The sequence below is a fragment of the Macrotis lagotis genome, chromosome 6 (assembly GCF_037893015.1).
Source record: "Macrotis lagotis isolate mMagLag1 chromosome 6, bilby.v1.9.chrom.fasta, whole genome shotgun sequence".
In the NCBI taxonomy this organism is placed as follows: domain Eukaryota; kingdom Metazoa; phylum Chordata; class Mammalia; order Peramelemorphia; family Peramelidae; genus Macrotis; species Macrotis lagotis.
Genome location: NC_133663.1, coordinates 130531287 through 130550847, shown reverse-complemented (window position 1 = coordinate 130550847; position 19561 = coordinate 130531287). Strand labels below are relative to the sequence as shown.

Genomic DNA, 19561 nt, shown 5'->3' with positions numbered 1-19561 from the left:
CCTTGCATTGCTATATTGCAATATCAACCTCTATAAAAATTAGATAATCAGACAAAGCTCTTAAGATACCCCACTGTTGTGTAAACCTGTGATCCTAATCAGTTCTCTCTTCTGTTCTGAAAATATAGTTCTTTAAATACTAACAACTCCAAAATGTCTAAAATAATATAAGAGAGTAAGCACCAGTTAATACTATAGTGATTTTAAAAAAATCACAAAAGAGATAGAAGGAAATATAGCTGGTTGGATAATGTAGACAAACTGAACTAAAAGCTCTAAGATCCAATCTGCTATAAAACAACAAAGCCAATATAGAAGCATTCTGGGTAGGAAATGAGGCAGCTCTGCATCATGAGAATAGCTTATAAAAAATGAAAACTAACATTTGTAATTCAAAACTATGAAAATTTGTTCAAGACAAAAGTTAGAAACCATCACTGTGATGAAGAATTTTTTATAAAAATATATTTTTGTGTCCTATAATTTTCTTATGTAATTCTTATAATCTGGATATATTCAAAAGAAAGGATAATTAAAGAAATATTTTCAATTCAGGATTTTTACTTTGTTAGGAAATGAAGCCCTTTTTTCATTAGAGACTGCATCAGATTATGTGAAAGATGACAAGGCTTCGTTTTATGGTTTCAAATGTTTTGCAATTGGATATGAATTTAGTCCTGGTTCTGATGAGGTAAGAGTAAATCTTCTCTTAATAATATTAAACTAAGTTGTTTTTTCATGGGCAGTATTTAACTTCTATATCATTACACATTTTATTCAAAGTTTAAATACATATTATTTGTAATAATAAATTTATGTGAATGTACTCACATATAATGTTGGATGGGAGACAGTCTTTTTATTCTTGATAAAAGGAAAAAATTAAAATTTGCATTTCCTTATGTAGGCTTATTCTGATAGAATCAGCTGTAACCATTTTGCAAGATCTGATGGTTAAAGTTTCAATGTGAGTGTTTACACGATGGAAATTGGCAGATACTACAAATCTGAGATGAATGTTTTTGTTAGTTATCTAGACTTAAAAAAAGTGATTGGAAAAAAATTTAATAATGTCACTTTAGCATTCATCATGTATAGATGTGGGGGAAGGAGAACTGATTGTTAAATATTTACTAGCACATCTTTGCTTCAAATTAACCCAAATTGCTGTAATTGCTTAAGATGTGGTTGTTATACACTCTTAGATTTTTCTCACAGATGTTTACAACTAAATAAACAATTAAAAAATAAGTAAAAAGGCACTTGTAAGTTAATTGCTTGAAATATCCCTGCTTCTCCAGTTCTCTGTATTTCAAATTAGCAAAAGACTAAATGCATCATTATATACAGTTTCCAACCATTTTGAATTTTACAAAATGTATTTTTTTGAACTTGAAAGTGTTCCCACTATATTTTTGAGAGCCCACTCCTTGCCAATTATGATTTTGTAAAATGCATTTTACTAACCTAAGTTACTAACCATCAGATACATTCTTGTATATAAGGATTTAATTTGTAATTTTACAGGGAATTATTCAGTTGAAAAATACTTATTTTTAAAAAAATTCATTATACCTAGTATACCAATAAAACATGGGTTTGATTTCCAAAATAGAGAACTCTCTGAAAAATACAAATTCCCCAGAAACCAAACATAGGTGTGATTCTAGTTCTAAAACTCCTGCTACTTAAAGGAATGGAAAATAGTGGGGGGGGGGGGAATTGAACTTTATCTATTCCAGCTCACTTCTTTAATAGCTTCTATTCTTCTCCCAAATGTCTTATATTTGCAACAGATAGGAAATGTTAATTATGTACAGGAAATTGTCATTCCCTCAGTTATACTTAACTCACTTAGTTACTCCCTGTGGAATAATGAGAGCTTTCTGAAATATTATGGAGCTTGACCTATATTTCTTATAAATATATATATATAAATATATTTCTTAAAAATTTCTAAAATTTAATTCAGTAAAACAAAATATAAGATATTTAAAAAAAGATTTTCAGTAAATAATCGAATTCTGTGGACTTAACAAACTTGTTTGCAACTCAGCATATGTATTAACCTGCCATTCGAGATGAATTGCTTTTCTTCCTGACTTATTAATTCAACAAAGAACTATTTTCCAGAAGGTGCTCAAAGTATATTTTTTGAGAGCCTACTTCTTGCCAATTATGATTTTGTAAAAATACATTTCACTAAACTAAGTACTGACATCAGACAAAAACTTTTAAATAAGAATTTAGTTTGTAATTTTACAGGGAATTATTCAGTTGGAAAAAGAATTAGCTAATCTTGGTGGAGTTTGTGCAGCAGCTCTAATGAAAAAGGATCTAGCACTTCCTATTGGTAAGTAATCTTATGTTTATTTAGACATTCTCTTACTTTGCACTACCATACTCCCAACTGTATGTGTATATATCTTCCTTTGTCTCTCTCTCTCTCTCTCTCTCTCTCTCACACACACACACACACACACACACACACACACACACATAAATGCACATGAAAATCACTGTACTTCCCCCCCTCATAAGCCCTTCTTCCCAACTACTTGTCTTTAAATCAACAATCTTACTGCCAACAGTGCCTTCTCTAATTAACATGCTTATTCAAGACCCTGAGGGGAGGAGGAATGAAGAGGAAAAACTATGTCTCTAGATTTACTATGGCATGCCTATAATCAGACAGCACTCTTATCTCATTCACCTTTTTCCTCCATCACCCCATTACATTCCTAAATATGTGCCTATTGATTAATCATGGAAGAGTGCTAATTGTTTCAAAGCAAAAACATATATTTAAAGCACTTACTAAACATTTTTCTTATCAGATCCCTCTCTCACTCTAGCTTAAAATGTCTTTCAGGTAAATATTAGATCTTAATTATAGTTTCCTTTGCTATTAACTTTATGTCAAATGCTAAGTCATCACAGTTCTTTGATTGCGAGGATCTCAGAAATAATCAAGAATTCCCAAGTCAGCTAAACACCATTAGGTTAAAGTAGCATAATTCCTTTCTTTTACAAGTTAAGGATGAAAATACTACATGAAAAGAGGATTACTATAAATATAATATAGTTTTATGTGAAATATATGTTGCAAGTTTCATTTTATAGATTTTTAACTATGACCTGCACAAAAAAATTGGAGGATAAGGGAGCAGGAGGGCATGGAAGTTATTAGGATATTAGAATTTTAAGACAGAATTGTATAGAATTTAATTGTCAAAAAAATTTAATTTTTTAATCAGATTTAATTTATGCAGCAGGTAATGAATTGGAGGAAGACCTTGAAATTCTTGAAGAAGCTGCTCTGCAGGTAAAAATATAAGTATAATTGTACATTGTAAGTATATTAGATTGTAAATAATTTTACATTCTAAGTAAACCAGGAGGGACACCAAGGTGGTGCAGTAGTTAGAGCACTGGTCCCGGAGTCAGGAGGACCTGAGTTCAAATTCGACCCCAGATACTTAATAATCACCTACCTGTGTGACCTTGGGCAAGTCACTTAGCCCCATTGCCTTGTGAAAAATAAAAGCAAATAAGCAAACCATGAATCCAAAACTGAATTTGGACACCTATTTTAAAGTAATATTAATATTTACACTATTATAGGAATTTAAATTTGAAAACTGTTATAGGAAATTTGACTTTAGAGTAAGAGTGAAATTGAATGAGTGCTTTACAGAAAGTTATTTTATGTTATTACATTATCTTCTAACGGTTCATTTGGGCTTTACCTTTCTAGGAGCTTTCCATTGCTTTCTATTTCTGTTGCTACCTTTCTATACCACCCTTGTTTACTGATCAAAATTTGACTATCATTGAGTCTCCCTGTTCTATTTCTTTCAGGAAAAATATACTATCAAAAGGGTCACCTCTTTCTAAAGTAAAAGAGCAATGACTATAACTTTCTCCATGAAAGTAGCTTAAATTAAATTCTGATTTATCATTTTACCTTAAGAAACAAGAGGATTATACCTTTAGTCTGAACTGCAAGGGCAGCATTCTTTTCATTGTGCTAAGTATAAAATTATTATTGCTCTATCTACTCCCTCAACAGTTGTTCAATTTTCTAGTCTATTACATAAATATAATAAATTTATATAACATATTTGCTACTACATATTTTAAAATATTACTTTAAGGTAAATATGATGAGATGAATTCAACTTTAATAAACCTCTATTATGAGTCTACACTGTATGAAGACTTCGGAAACCCAAGGAAGAAAAGGATTTCAACAAGTGGAAATGAAGAGAGAATATATTTGTAGTGTGGGAGAGATCCTTCATGAGTAAATGAAGAGAAAAAAATACAAGATAGGCTCAGAGAAGAGCTCACGATTATTTTGAATAGAACAGTGACTATTTAAAGAGAGAGAAGAGCAAAATAAAGTTGAAAATATAGGATTAAGCCAGATTGTGTGTAGAACATCATATGGCTAAGATGTTTGTATTTTATTTTTTAGGAAGATTATTCTTAAGTCTTTTTTTAAAGAGTTTACAGTTCAGCATGTATTATATACATATATAAACAAATAATGATATAAAAATACTATACTATTCAAGTGCTTAAAAGGAATGCATAATCCTATATGAAATCTGCAGGGGAGAAAGAGTCTTTATTGACTGTGCTATTATTAGGAAGGCTTCATAGAGGAACTGAATTGGGTAAATTGAGTGGAGATAGGAGGAAACAAAAAATGCATAGTAGGAAACAGCTTGAACAAAGCAAGATAGAACTAGAGAATAACCACCTTCATACTAGAAATAGTGTAAGAAGCAGAACAAATTAACGAATATATGGAATGGAGTAGATAGAGATAAGACTAGAAAGGAAGAATGGTGTTTGTTTAGAGGGCTTAGAAATAGAGTTTTTGACCATATTTTTTGCTGAATTATATTTCATGCTGAATGAAAAGGAGTTAAATATTTAGCATTAGATATGTTTTTTCCTAAGGCATAATAACTAAAAGTGTTGGGGGTTTTTAATGCACATAGTATTTTAAATGCTAAATGTTTATGCACTTAGGCCAATATAAACTTACATGAGCTCTCAGAAGGAACCCTGTGAGTCAGGGTTTGTGTTTGTTTTAAAAATCCTCATTGTAAATGTATTATACGTAATAATTTTTCAGTGAGTTGATTTATCAATTTTCTGTTTTGCCGAACAGGTTTGCAAAACTCATTCGGGTATTCTTGGAAAAGGTTTAGCTCTTTCTCATTCACCAACTATACTGGAAGCTCTTGAAGGAAGTTTGCCGCTTCAGATTCAAAGCAATGAGCAGTCATTTTTGGAAGATTTCATTGCCAGTGTTCCAGGATCAAGTGGGGGACGACTTGCAAGGTAATAGTTTTTGTGATCTAGTTTCATTTCTTCTTTTTGCTTGTTTTGGTTTATTTTTTTTCTTTTTTTGCAAGGCAGTAGGGTTAAATGACTTGTCTATGGGCATACAACTAGATAATTATTGAGTGTCTCAGGCCGGATTTAAACTCAGATCCTAGGGCCAGTATTCTATCTGCTGCACCACCTAACTTCTCCTTGTTTTATTATTCAATTTTGAAAACACTGCAGTATGAAAATTAGATTTGGCATGCAATATAAAATTAACAATTGAATGTTTTTAACTTTATGAATAAATGCAAAAATGTATAAAATGATCTCACTTCACCTCCAACTTCAATTCATTTTTAGAGTTTTTGAGATTTGTCTGAGAGTTTATTGAGTAGCCATGGTCCCAAGGCTATTATATGTTAGAGGCAGAACTTTTTCAAATCTAAGTGCTACTTATTACACCATACTCCTATAAAATTTATAACTTTTATTCAGAAGCACAAAAACACTTAAGTGTCTCTAAAATTTGTTTATAAAACTTTATTTCAAGAATAGATCTTATCACAGTTGAAATCTATGTATACATGCAAATGTTGAGTCAGGTATGAGATTTTAATGTTATTTTTCAAGGGGCAACAAGGTTAAAAAAAGGTGGTTATGAAAATAAATCAGATTCAAAGGAAAAGAGACATTGTCAACTGTGCATATTCTTCACAAATAACTTTTCTGGACCTATATGTTTCTCAATTTAATTATGCTTCCAATTATATATGTAAAGATACTTTTCATCATTCGTTGTTGGAAAATTTTCTCTGCCCCTCCCCCTCCTCTAATATAGGTTATACATGCACAACCCTGATTAGTAACCTCATGAAAGAATGCTCTAAATATAAATCAAAGAAATATAAATCAAAATGATTCAAAGGTTTTCTCCTTCCCTCCCCTTCTCCCCGATATAGGTTATACATGCACAACCATGTTACACATATTTCCATATTACTCATGCTGTGAAAGAAGGATAAGAACAAAAGGGAAAACCACAAGAAGGAAAAAACAGAAAACTAATTTTATAACGTGAAAATAGTATGCTTTAATCTGTATTCAGACTCTGTAGTTCTTTTCTCTGGATATGGATGGCCTTTTCTATCACAAGGCTTCTAGCATTGTCCTTGATCACTGTACTGCTGAGAGGAGCTAAGTTCTTAATTAAGGATCACCACCCAGTGTTACTGTTAATGTATACAATATTCTTCTGGTTCTGCACACTTCACTCATATCTTTCCAGTTGTACCTGCTTTTTGACTTCTCACAAGATTCCAATGCCTGTTCTTTTTAATAACCAATGGGCAAAAATTTATTAAGCATATACTATGTGCAGTCTTAGTCTTTATCTTACCTTCAAGGTGGAGTTAAAGAAGAAGTTATAGTTTTTTAATAGATTATTACATGATAAATTGACTTAGAAAATTAAAAAAAGGTTTTCTAGAAAAGTTAACAGCCACAGTTAATCCTTGAAGGAAGGGAAGTATTATTATAAAGATGGAAGATGGAGAATACATTCCAAAAATATTGTGGAAAGTCATAGAAACAGGAGTTGGACTGGTAGGACAAGTTTGGGTGGAATAGAAGACATCAAGAAACAAATATCAGATGACCAGAAATGTGGATCTGAGAGCATGGTTTTGAAAGACTTCCACCACTAAACATAAGTTTGTATTTTATTCTCAGAAACAATAAAGAGATACTGAAAGGATAAAGGGAGTGATCAGAATTTTGTAATTATTTTGGAAGCTATAGGAAAGATGAATTAGAAAAGTGAATGGAAGTATGGAGACCATTTGGAGGCTTCTTTAGGAAACCAGGACTTTTAACTAGGTTTGTGACCATGAATGGAGAGAAGAGTTATCTTATGATCAAACAAGATAAAGTATATGTAAAGTATATGTTCTAGGTATTATAATTGTTATTATTAATAAGGAAAATAGTATAAAAGACATTGTAAAAGTATAATCAACAAGATAAGGGTGATTAAGCGTGGTAAAGAGTGAAATATGATTGAAGTTGTGAACCCAAGTAATTGGAAGAATGATGGTATCTTCATCAGAAATAGGAAAGTTTGGGGTAGATATGGCTTCAAAATGGGGAGGAACAGTATATCTAGATATGTGACTTTGGGAATCACCAATGTAGAAAAAATAATGAGATGGTTCATCTCCTGAAGATTCTTTAATTTTTTTGCATTTTTTTACATAACTTTAATTCTCTAAAAAAAGGAAGGGATTTCTTTTGGCATACTAAGCTTGGTCATTATAATTATACATAATTTAGGTTTTCTTTTTTTTTTGTTCAGTTCATTCACGTTATTGTAATGGTTGTATCTAAAAAGTGTTATTATCCTGGGTTCTACTTGTGTTAGAATGTCTTTCCATTCTTGTCTCAGTTCTACATGTTCATTATTTCTTAATACACAATAATATTCTAAAACAATTCAGTTTATAAATCAATATAATTTTAACTATTCCATAATCAGTAGATATATAATTTATTACCATTTCATTCTGCAAAAAAACAACCATTCTGGTGCATATGGAACTTTTCTGCTTTTGATCTTCTTAAGGTTTATGGGCTTCAGAGGAATCTGTAGGTTTATAAACAACGACAATTTAGTTACTTCTGTATCATAATACCAAGTTATTTGTACCAAGTCATGGTTCACCAATGGGTAATGATATTTCTGTGTTTCTGTTTCTGGCTCCTCTCCTACATTGATTGCACCACATTTTGTTATCCTTGCCAATTTACTTGGTGTCAGGTGAAACCTTTGAATCATTTTGATTTATATTTCTTTGATTTACATTTAGAGCATTCTTTCATGAGGTTACTAATGGTCTATAGTTCTCTTCCAATTTTTTTTTCTCTTTTTGGTTTTTTTTAAAATAATTTATCCATATCCTTTGACCACTTATCTTTTGGGGAATGACTCTTGGTCTTAGTGTTCCATATATATCTTGGATAATAGGTTCTTTTCAGAGATACTTGTTGAAAATATTTTTTCTTACCTAATTGCATTGATTTGGTTAGTGCTAAGATTTTTCAATTTCATGTAAACAAACTTAGCCATTTTTATCTTTTGGGTTCATCTCTTCCCCTGGTTTGAAGGAGAATTCTTCCCCTAATTATATTAATAAATGCTCGTTGATTTGTTGACCTGTTTCTCTCCTTTTTAATGGTGTGAACTTTAATATTAAGGTTGAATATCCATTTTAAGTTTATTGTGGTTAAGTTAATGGTCCAAATCTCAACTGCTTATCAGTTTGTCATAAGTTCTTGCCAAATAGTTTTTTGCCTAGGTAACTTCTCATTGTTTTATTGAGTACTGAGATATTGAGTTAAACTGTTTTTAATTCTTCCTTCTCTAATCTGTTCTACTAATATTCTTTTAATTTTTAATTAATGCTAAATAGTTTTGAAGAATTTTGAATTGCAACTTTAAGGTCTGAAAGCACTATTTTTTACTTGATTATTGCTATTATTTTTGTCAAGCTCTTTAAAGTATGTCCTTAGAGTTTGGTATAACACTAACAGCTTATACCCTCTTGGGATTGACAATATGCATACATATAAGTTTACAAAAAATGGATGAAAAACAATTTATTAAACATTTACTATTCCTAAAAACAGCTAAGTACTGAGGGATTCAAATAGAAAAATAAAATTTCTTTTGCAAAATAAATGTTAAATGATTTCAAGGGGGACACTAGCATCCAAGGAGATCAAGAAAAGTCTCATGTAGTAGGTGCCACTCAGATTTTGAAGGAAAATAGGAATTTTAAGTGACAAAAGTGAGGAGGGAGTGGAATACAAGAACATGGAAATAGGAGATACATTGTCTTGTGTGGGAAACAGCAGGAAACCTTAGCTTTGACTAGATGGTTGATTGGTACATAAAGAGAAGCCATGTCCAATAAGGTTGAAAAGATAGGTTAAAGATAAATTATGAAGGTTTTTAAGGTTTTTACATACCGGAGGAGTTTGCACTTAACTTTAGAAACTAGGAGGCCCTGGTGTTCATTGAACAGAAGAGGAATGTGGCTTGCCATCTACTTTAGGAATATTATTTTTGGCAGCTGTGTAAAGGATGGTTCCAAGAATGGAGAGACTTGAAGTTGAAAAAGTAATTAGGAGACTCTATCCATTATATCTCATCAGTTGCCAAAACTTGCTGTTTCTGCCCACATAGCAACTCTTCTATTTGACCTCTTCCACTCAAATTTTTTTTCAGGCACTCATCTAGCATATTGCATAGTTCTCCCTGATTCAAGTCTCTTTCCTCTTCAGTTCATCCTGCAACCAGCCATGAAAATTATTTTCCTTAAGTAGAGATTTGGCCATATAACTTATTGTCCCTATGATAAAACAAAACTCCTCTGGGCCAACTTACCTCTCCGGCTTTATTGGACATTACTTCCCTCTCAAACTCAGCAATAAAACCAAAGTGGTGTGTTCTCTCAGTTCCTCATTCTCTGATCTCCATGCCTTTGGACTTGCTGGTCCCCATGCCTGGAATGAATTCCCTCTTACAACTACATCATAGAATTCTTTATTTCCCTCAAGAGGCAACTCAAGTACCGCCATTTAGGAGAAACCTATCCTGATTCTCCCAACTGCTAGTGCTCTCCCTCCCTAGTTTGCTTTTATATGTTCTCCATTAGAATATAAGCTCCTGTGTATATAGAGTGTTTTATTATTTGTGTCCCTGGAATCTAGCCCAAGATACTAGATAAATGCTGATTGATTGATTGATTGATTGAGACCTAAGATACCTTGGGCCAAAATAAGAAGGTAAATACAAGCATAGACTTGTTAATTATATGAGAAGAATAAAGGAGATCAAAGGGTGAAAGATTACTCTGAGGTTCTAGACCTGGGGTGACCAAAAAGATTGGAATGAGGAAAGAAGGAAGGAAGAAACAGAGTGGAAGAAGGAAAGAGAATATGAAAGGAAAAAAAAACTTCTGAGAAAGAAAATGGATTTGAAGAAACAGTGAATTTTGTTTTGGTTATATTGTTTTTGAGATGTCTATAGAATATCCAATTTATCCAATAGGAGATGGTGATATAGAATTAGAGTTCAAAAGAAAGAATAGGGCAGAATGTATGGATCTGAAAGTCACCTGTGTAGAGATGATAATATGAGTAAATAAGAGTTGATGAGGCTACTAAGAGGGAGTATGTAAAGAAAGAAAATAAGAGGATTCAAAATAGAACTTGGGTGTTCACACATTTGGAAGAAGTGGAAAGGAGATTAAGGAGTAGATAAGTAGAACTAATATGGAGCAATAAAAGAATAGAGAAGTGGTTAATGTCAGATTTACAGAGAACTCAAGAAAGTTGAACATTGAGAAAAAAGCTATGAGTTTCATTATTAAGAGTGGTTGATGTGAAAAGCTAGATTAAATAACTTGAAAAGTGAATGAAATGTTGCATTCAGTATAGACAACTTTTTCTAGGAGTCTGGATGGGAAAAGGAGAAGAAATATAGAATTGATATCTTTAGGGGACCATAGAGGCAACTGAGAATTTTTTTTTAAGGTGGGGGAGATTTGACCCTCAGACAGAAGGGAATTACCCAGTAAATAAGGAGAGCTTGAATACTGAAGTGTAACTGACCGTTTCCTAAAGGAAATGGGAGAGCTTGAGATCTAAGCTCAAAAGTAGAGGAGTTAGGCTTTAAGTTGGACTTTGAACAATTTTATTTGTTTGGTTGACTTGGAAGACTGATTGCCAAGAATTTAAAACTGAGTGGGAAATAAAGTTTTGATTATAACTTTTTCTAAGTATTTGGCTCTGAATAGCTATGATGAGTAGATTCGTTTTGCCATGGTCTTTCTTTTCTTTTCTTTTCTTTTCTTTTCTTTTCTTTTCTTTTCTTTTCTTTTCTTTTCTTTTCAGGTTTTTTGCAAGGCAAATGGGGTTAAATGGCTTGCCCAAGGCCACACAGCTAGGTAATTATTAAGTGTCTGAGACTGGATTTGAACCCAGGTACTCCTGACTCCAAAGCCAGTGCTTTATCTACTGTGCCACCTAGCCGCCCCCATTGCCATGGTCTTTCAACTGACAAAGCATAATTGAACTTGGTGATTATAAATTGTCTCAGAAATCAAGTTCTCAGACTATCCAAAAAACTGTGTCAACTCTAGTATAGTAGTCATTTTTTTTAATGCATCATGACCTTTGTCATCTTTATTTAAAAAAAATTTTTTAAACTATATTCCTATACTTTGGAACTATCTTTTTTTTCAGGTAGTAGATATGACAAGGATGATTAGTGAATCTTAGTTATGACTAAAATGTTTTTACAGTATTTACATTATTTTAGTTTTTGCACATTTATTATACTTAATATAAGTTTCAGTGAAAATCGTTAAATGTACACAATTTTAATACTGTAGGTGGCTTCAGCCAGATTCTTATGCTGATCCTCAGAAAACATCATTGATTCTCAATAAAGATGATATCCGTTGTGGTTGGCCTACTACAATTACTGTTCAAACAAAGGATCAGTATGGTGATGTGGTTCATGTTCCTAATATGAAGGTAATTATTTTTAATTAAAGTAAATTAATTAGTGCTTACTCTAGGTCATCTAAATTTTAAATTCAAATGACTTTAAAAATTAACTGGGGGGGGGGAGGTTGGAATGATAGTGGCATACTAAGAACCAGAAGATCCCAGATCCCCCACCAACATCCTCCTCAAGTTCTAAAAGTGAACCAGAAGGAACAGTAAGTAAAACCCAAAAAAAATACATAAACTTCTTTGAGCAATCTAGGACTACTCAAGATGTTTTCCAGAAATCTTCAAGGAGCCTAGACCCACAGCAGGAGACAAGGATAAATCAGTGGTCAGGCAGTCACTGTTTGAGTCATAACAGAAGACAGGACCAGACTAGCACCTGAACCATTGTGTGAGATCAGAGCAGACTATTGTTTACACAAGCCATCACTCCAGTAGCCAACAGGAGAAAAAAGAGCCTCAAAGAGCACCTGGAATCTTTGAGAGACCTTCTATCATCAAAATAAATAGCATCTAACTAGGGCTGTTAGGGCTACAAAGCCAAATTTAGATGCAAGATTATGCAAGAACACTTTATCTAGTCCCAGTACCTAATGATTACTATAGAAAATTGGACATTCTTTTTCATGACATGCAGGACAAAACAGGGCCCACCAGTACCACCCAAGGGTATGGAAGGGAACAGAGTTAAAGTTACAAGCCAGAAGCTAATGTTGGAGATATGTGTCAAGAGAAGAAAATGAAGACAATTAAGAGACAATATGGATAGAGAAGAATCCAAGAGGAAAATACACAAAGAAAATAACCACAACAGATGCATATAGCACCTTGGAGAGAAAAAAATATCCTGACTTTGAAGACTGAGACTGCAAGAAAACCTGGAAGAAATGAAGCAAGAAATGCAAAATTTAATTTTAATTATCTAGGAAAGAAAGAATCCTAGAAGTTGGTCTTTTTTTTGGCTGATAATAGTAGTGACCATTTATAAAACACTTATGTTTCTTCATTTATTCCTCTAAAAATTCTATAAAGAAGGCAGTATATCTGGTGTCACCTCATTTTATTATTTTATTTCATTTTAATTCACAAGCATTTACTTTCCATTTTTCCTTACTCCTGCCACTGAAAAAGAAAAAACCCTTGTAATAAATATACATAGTCAACAAAACAATTTCCTACATTGTTCATATCCAGAAATGTATTATACAGTTTGAATCTGTCACCTCCCTATCTGGAGGTAGATATTATTCTTTATTATAGGATCTCTACAATCGTGATAGGTCATTGTGTTGATAAGGCTTAAATCTTTCAAGGTTGTTTTTGCTTAACAATGTTATTTTATCAGTTCTTCTGGTTCTGATCACTTCATGTTACATCAGTTTATATATGTCGTTTTAGGTTTCTCTAGAACCATCTTTGTCTTCATTTTTCATGGCATAGTAGTATTCTCTTGGTTATATACTTAATTTCTTCAGCCATTCTAATTCATGGGTATCCTCACAGTTTTCAGTGTTCTGCTTCTACCAAAATAACTATTATAACTATTTTTCTGTATATGGGTCCTTATACTTTTTCTTTGCTCTCCTTTGCATAAAGACCTTCTACTAGTGTCTAGGTCAAAGAATATATACTAACATATATTGACTAAAATACATTTTAGACGTTTTCTCCAAATCTTTTCTAGAATGACTGGTTTAATTCACAGCTCCATATTAAATAATCTCTTTTCCCATAGCCCCCTCTTTTTTAAAATCATTTTTGCCAATGTAATGGATAATAAATAGGACTTCAGATTTAACTTTAATTTGTATTTATCTGTGATTTAAAATTTAAATGTACTCTTTTTACTTGCAAAGATCTTTTTTTTCTTTCCTTTCTAATTGGTTTGGTTTCTTTTTTTATTTAAGGCAATGGGGTTAAGTGACTTGCCCAAGGTCACACAGCTAGGCAATTATTAATATGTCTGAGCTGGATTTGAATTCAGGTACTCCTGATTCCAGGGCCAGTGCTCTATTGACTGTGCCACCTTAGCTGCCCCTTCCTTTCTAATTTTAGTTTTTTTGATTTTGTTTGAGCAAAAAAAAAAAACATTTTGAGTAATCAGAATTGTTCATTTTATCCATAGATCCAGAGGGAAATTTCTTATCTCATTTCTCCATTTGGAGATCATTATGATAAATATCATAAGATGTTGGCTTAATATTTGCCAGATTGCTTTCTAGTTTTCCCAATAATATTTGTTAAATAATGAACCCATACTCCAGTAATGGGGATGCTTAGATTTATCAGATACTGGGCTTCTAAAGTTTATTTGCATCTGTATGTTGTAAATCTAAATGTTCTATTGATCAATCTCCCTCTCCTTTTTTTTTCCTAGTCAAGAAATGAATTGATAATTACTGGCTTATTGATTAGTTTCAGATCTGATACTTCTGGGTTCCTGTCCTTCCAAATTTTTTTATTATTTCTCTTCAGTTCTTTCCAGACTTCTAGTTGACCTTGTGTCCAAACTTTTATTTTCTTTGAGCATTCAGTTGTCAATGTTTTATCATTTTTCCTTTCTTCTGAGTTTGTATCTTAGAAATCTTTTTATCATAATATCATCAGAATATTCAGGCTTATTTCCTGAATTAGAACTTTGCCAGGCTTTTCTCACTTCTGAATGGAATGTTAGGACTTAATACATTCTTGAGTCTCTATTATCTGGGATTCTGTTGCTATGTTCTCTGAGTATTGAGTGCTGTGTTCTTCAAAGATTTCAGGGACAGCTTAGGCCAGGGATCTACAAACATTTATCAGTTCCAAAAATATAATTGAGGATATGTACTGGACTGGCTCACTTGGATAAGTTTGGATCTGGATAATGCAACTACAAACTTATCCTTAATTGATTTTCCAGCAAATAGTTGCTGACCCAATTCTGCTTCACTGTATCTCTCCTTTTCCTCTTGTCCTATCCTAGACCATAAGTTTTTATTCATTTTTTCTTTTCCTTTTAATTGCTTTATCATAGTGGCTTGAAGACCATTATAACTTCAAAAGAACAAAAAACTATATTTGCTACCCACTGGTCCACAGTCCCTGCCTTGGTCATACCCTGTGGCCATAATTCTTTATCCAGTTGTGGAGTCAGAGAAGTAGTTACCAGCTTACCCCATATTTATACCAGTCAGCAGGCTGAATCTAGCATTCAACTCTTGGATCAGACGAATACAGATGCAGCTCTACCCCTTGTTTTGAACCTCAAATCCTGCTCCAAAACAAGTGACATTACTGTATACCAATCCCTGTTGTACTACACTCTTGACTCTGAGATCTTGCTCTGGGGTCAGCAATATAGTGCTGACCCTACTTTTTATTTATTTAAAGCAATAGGATTAAGTGACTTCCCCAAGATCACACAGCTAGGCAATTATTAAATGTCTGAGGCTGGATTTGAATTTAGGTTCTCTTGACTCCAGGGCCAGTGTTCTATCCACTGTGCCACCTAGCTGCCCCCTAGACTTGTTTTTAAAAACAGGTCTCTTGAGTGAATTGTCTAGGCTGAATTCATAATCTTGGGCTAAAAAATTATATTCTAGTCTTTAATTGGACTTCTTGTTCTGTCTTTGTTCTGATATTCATGGTTCTGATGTCTTAAGCTTTCATGGAAAAGAACTCAACTACTTTCTCCACACCAGTATGTTTTCTAATACCACAGATTCTAATAGGTCATTAATCTTATCCAGGAAGAGGATCCATGGAAATTAGAATGGACCAAACAGAAAGTAATGACTCCATGAAATGGAAAATATTAGCATGTAACATAATAGAACAATATAACAAGATAATAATTATATAGTACTTTAAGGTGTGTAAAGTACTATATATGTTATCTCATTTGATTCTCAAAAATACTCTGTGAAGAATATGCTTTACTATCTCTATTTTACATATGAGGAAACTAATTCTGATCACACAGCTAGTAATTATCACAGATGAGATTTGAACTCAGGTGTTCCTGACTCCCAATTCCAGCACTTTTATTAGTTGTAACATCTAGCTTCAGAGTGTGTGTGTGTGTGTGTGTGTGTGTGTGTGTGTGTGTGTGTGAGTTCCGGTTAAGGGGAAGGAAATAGAAGAAAATGTAAAAATTTAAGGCATCAGAATTAATTGACCCAGAAAATAGGTCAAGGATATATCCTATAAGAATCAATGGACCAGGGCAGCTAGGTGGTACAGAAAATAGAGCACCGGCCCTTGAGTCAGGAGTACCTGAGTTCAAATCCGGCTTCAGACACTTAATAATTACTTAGTTGTGTGACCTTGGGCAAGCCACTTAACCCCACTGCCTTGCAAAAAAAAAAACCCTAAAACAAAAAAATTAATGGACCATCTGAAAATCATGATGAAAGAGAAAACTGGATATCATATTTCAAGGAATTATAAATGAAAATATCCAAAATATACTAAAATTCCAGGAAAAATAAACATAGGAAAAACAGAGTTCCTGATAAACCAAACAGAAAGAGTTCATTTCCAGGGACCCATAGTCTTTGACAACTGCTGCTGATCCTGGATTGTCGTATTTCAAAATGCAAAGATAAAAGCTTATAGCTAAATATTATCTATCCAACAAAACTTTGATTAAAATAATTGGATTTCTAAGAATTCCTCATGAAAAGACCAAAGCTGAATAGAAACTTTGAAATAAAAATGCAAAGTGAATAGAGATCAAAAAATAATTTGATTATCAAAAAAAATTTGATTAAATGGAAGGCACTTATATGATGATGGTTTATTTGTATTCTAAGTCAGGGAGGGAAACAAGTATACTTTTAGACCCCAATGTTTACAGCCTAATGTCTTCAGGGATCCTAGAAAGAGTTATACAAGGTAAATGTAGGACCTGAGGATAATTTTATTCCATTTTGGGGATCTTAGTTGAAAACAGAAATAAATGAGGAAGAGGATGTATACTGAAGAGAAAAGGAGAGGAAAAGTGAGAGAATTTACTTAGGAGCATTATGAGATGAAGAGTATACCTGCATGCAGGAAAGAGTGGAGAAATCAGTATTCCATGAACTTTAACCTGAACTAGGAAAAAAAAGAAAAATTGAAAACACACATACATGCATGCACACACATACACATAAATGCACGCATACACACAGAATTTAACATACAAATGAATTACACTTGATAGAAAGATAGGAGAAGACAATGTGAGAAGATAGGGGACATTAAGAAGGAGGGTTTAGATTTAAGATAGAGCAGCTATCACACACAGCCAGACAAATGGACAAACTTTGGTTATAGAAAGTGAACTATGATAGAGCAATTAAAAGGAAAGGAAAAAAATGAATAAAAACTTAGGGTCTAGGATGGGACAAGATGAAAAGGAGAGATACAGTGAGACAGAAAAAGATAGCTTTAATTATGTATCACTGATTGAGTATGCTTCTCTGTCATCACCAGTTCCTTTATAGAATGAGAGGATTGAAATAATTCACTTTCAAACTAAGTATTTGAAGGAAAAAATTTAGAAACGTTAGACTTAATAGATCTCTAGCAGTAATTAAAAGGGAACAGAAAGGAGTTTACATATTTCTCAGATGTATATAGCATCTTTACAAAAATTGATCTTGTTTTGTTTGAGACATAAAAGGGGTCACAAACAAATTCAAAATATTTGAGAGAGTTCACTATAATATTGAGAGAAATTGGAGAAAATATATATATATCATTGGTTGTCCATTCTAATATAATTCCATAATGCCAAATTAATTTACTTATTTAAACCCATACCAATTAATCTACCAAAGAATTAATTTTCAGAGCCAGAAAATAACAACAGTTCATCTAGAGGATCAAAAGAAAAAGAGGGAGGGGCTAGTAATACCATATCTCAAACTAAGAACCAAGAATCATCAAAATTAAAAATCATCAAAATCGTATGGTACTGGTTGAAAAACAGATTGATCATTGTTGTTAAGGTTCACAACATATAGAATCAAATGAAAATTATAAAATAGTTTGGGTTTTGATTTTTTTTGGAGTTTTTGTTTTATTTTTTCATAAACTCACTATCTGAAAAAAAAAGCTTGAGAAAAACTGAAGATTAAGTTTAGACCAAAACTACATATTATATATCAGATGGATATAGTGCTTAAATTTAAAAGGTTAAATCATAAACTTGTTAGAAAAGAAGAAAATCTCTTTTCCAATTAATAGATAAAGGAAGAGCACCAGACTAAACATGGCATAAGAAGATAACAGAAGACAGCATGAACATAAAATTAATTTTTTTGCTGCACAAATGAGACCTGCAATTGAGTTTAGAAGAGAAATAAATGGAGGGAAATAAAACTTTGCAGAAAGCTTTTTGATAAAGATCTTGTATCCAAAATATGCAAGTATTTGATTTAAATTTATGAAAATAAGAACCTTTTCTCATATAAATATTAAATCAAAGCAATGGTGGGATTCACCTGGTTCACACCAGTTCAGCAGAACCAGACCTAATTTTATGTTGAGTTCAGGGAACCGGTCATTTAAAGGGCTCTTGTAATTAGGGTTCTCTGCAAGGGCATTAGGCAGCTGCCTAAAGTGGAAATCACAAGTTTACATTCCTTGCCCATTTTCTAAGCACCCATAGTAATATTCATTATAACCATAGATGAAAAAAAATTGATGAAACTATGCTTATAATATGCTTATTAATTTCTCAAAACTCATTAAACCTTTGATGAAATACTTTATTTAAATTCCCTTGGTTTTTTTTTTTTTTTACTTCAGTAAACAAACATATATCGTAAAGAGGAATAGTTCCAAACAACCAGGGAGTACAAGCTGTCATTTGTTTCCACTTTGTGTTATATTATGAGTGCTTTGGTGTTTCCTGAATGGTGAAATCAATAGGAAGCTGGAACACAATAGAAATATCGATTTCAAGGGTTATCTTATTGTCCATTTTTGAAAGCCATGGAAGGAAAAAAAAAGTGTTGTAAAAATGTTGATTCTGCATATATTCCTGCTGTGATCACATGGCTGCTTTCACTGCCATTAAGATTATTAAACTACCTTTCAGTATGTCTTTTTGTATACTTAAAATAGTCATTAAAGCAGAGAATGAGTTGTTAATTTATTGAATCCCACCCCTAGGTCAAAGTATAGGAGCAGATTGAAAAACTCAGAGAAATTGGTGATTTTCTCAAGTCCAAGGACTTCAATCATGTAAATTGAGGAATACAGACAAATTATGGTATACGAATATGATGGAATATCATTACACCATAAAAATTGAGAATGGTCATAGAGAAACCTAAGAAAATGTATATGGTTTTATACTTACATCCAAGAGGAAGATTTATGCAATAACAATTAATTGTAAAGAAAAAGAATTTCAAAAGACCCTAAAATTCAGATCAGCATACTGACCAATCACAATTCCAGAGGACTGATGATAAATCCTATTACACATATCCTGGCAAGAAGGATAATGGACAAAATGAAACACGTTTTGGAGCACAGCAAATATCAGAATTCTTTTTGATTATATGTTATACAGATTTTGTTTATGAATTGGGTGGGAGGGGTAACATTAAGGTCATACAGAAAGGAGGAGAGGAAGGTAAGGAGAAGAGAAGAGAGGGTGTGA

At 32.6% G+C, this 19561-nt stretch overlaps 1 protein-coding gene across 1 annotated transcript in view; it reads left to right on the top strand.

Annotated features, from left to right (window-relative positions):
- The window catches only part of MYCBP2 (MYC binding protein 2), a 292534-nt gene that overhangs the window by 145385 nt on the left and 127588 nt on the right, over positions 1-19561 (top strand). The window contains exons 42-46 of the mRNA XM_074192761.1: positions 573-691; positions 2266-2353; positions 3276-3325; positions 5186-5358; positions 11799-11943. Of these exons, the coding sequence (XP_074048862.1) occupies positions 573-691; positions 2266-2353; positions 3276-3325; positions 5186-5358; positions 11799-11943 (575 nt within the window). The remainder of the gene's footprint in view (positions 1-572; positions 692-2265; positions 2354-3275; positions 3326-5185; positions 5359-11798; positions 11944-19561) is intronic.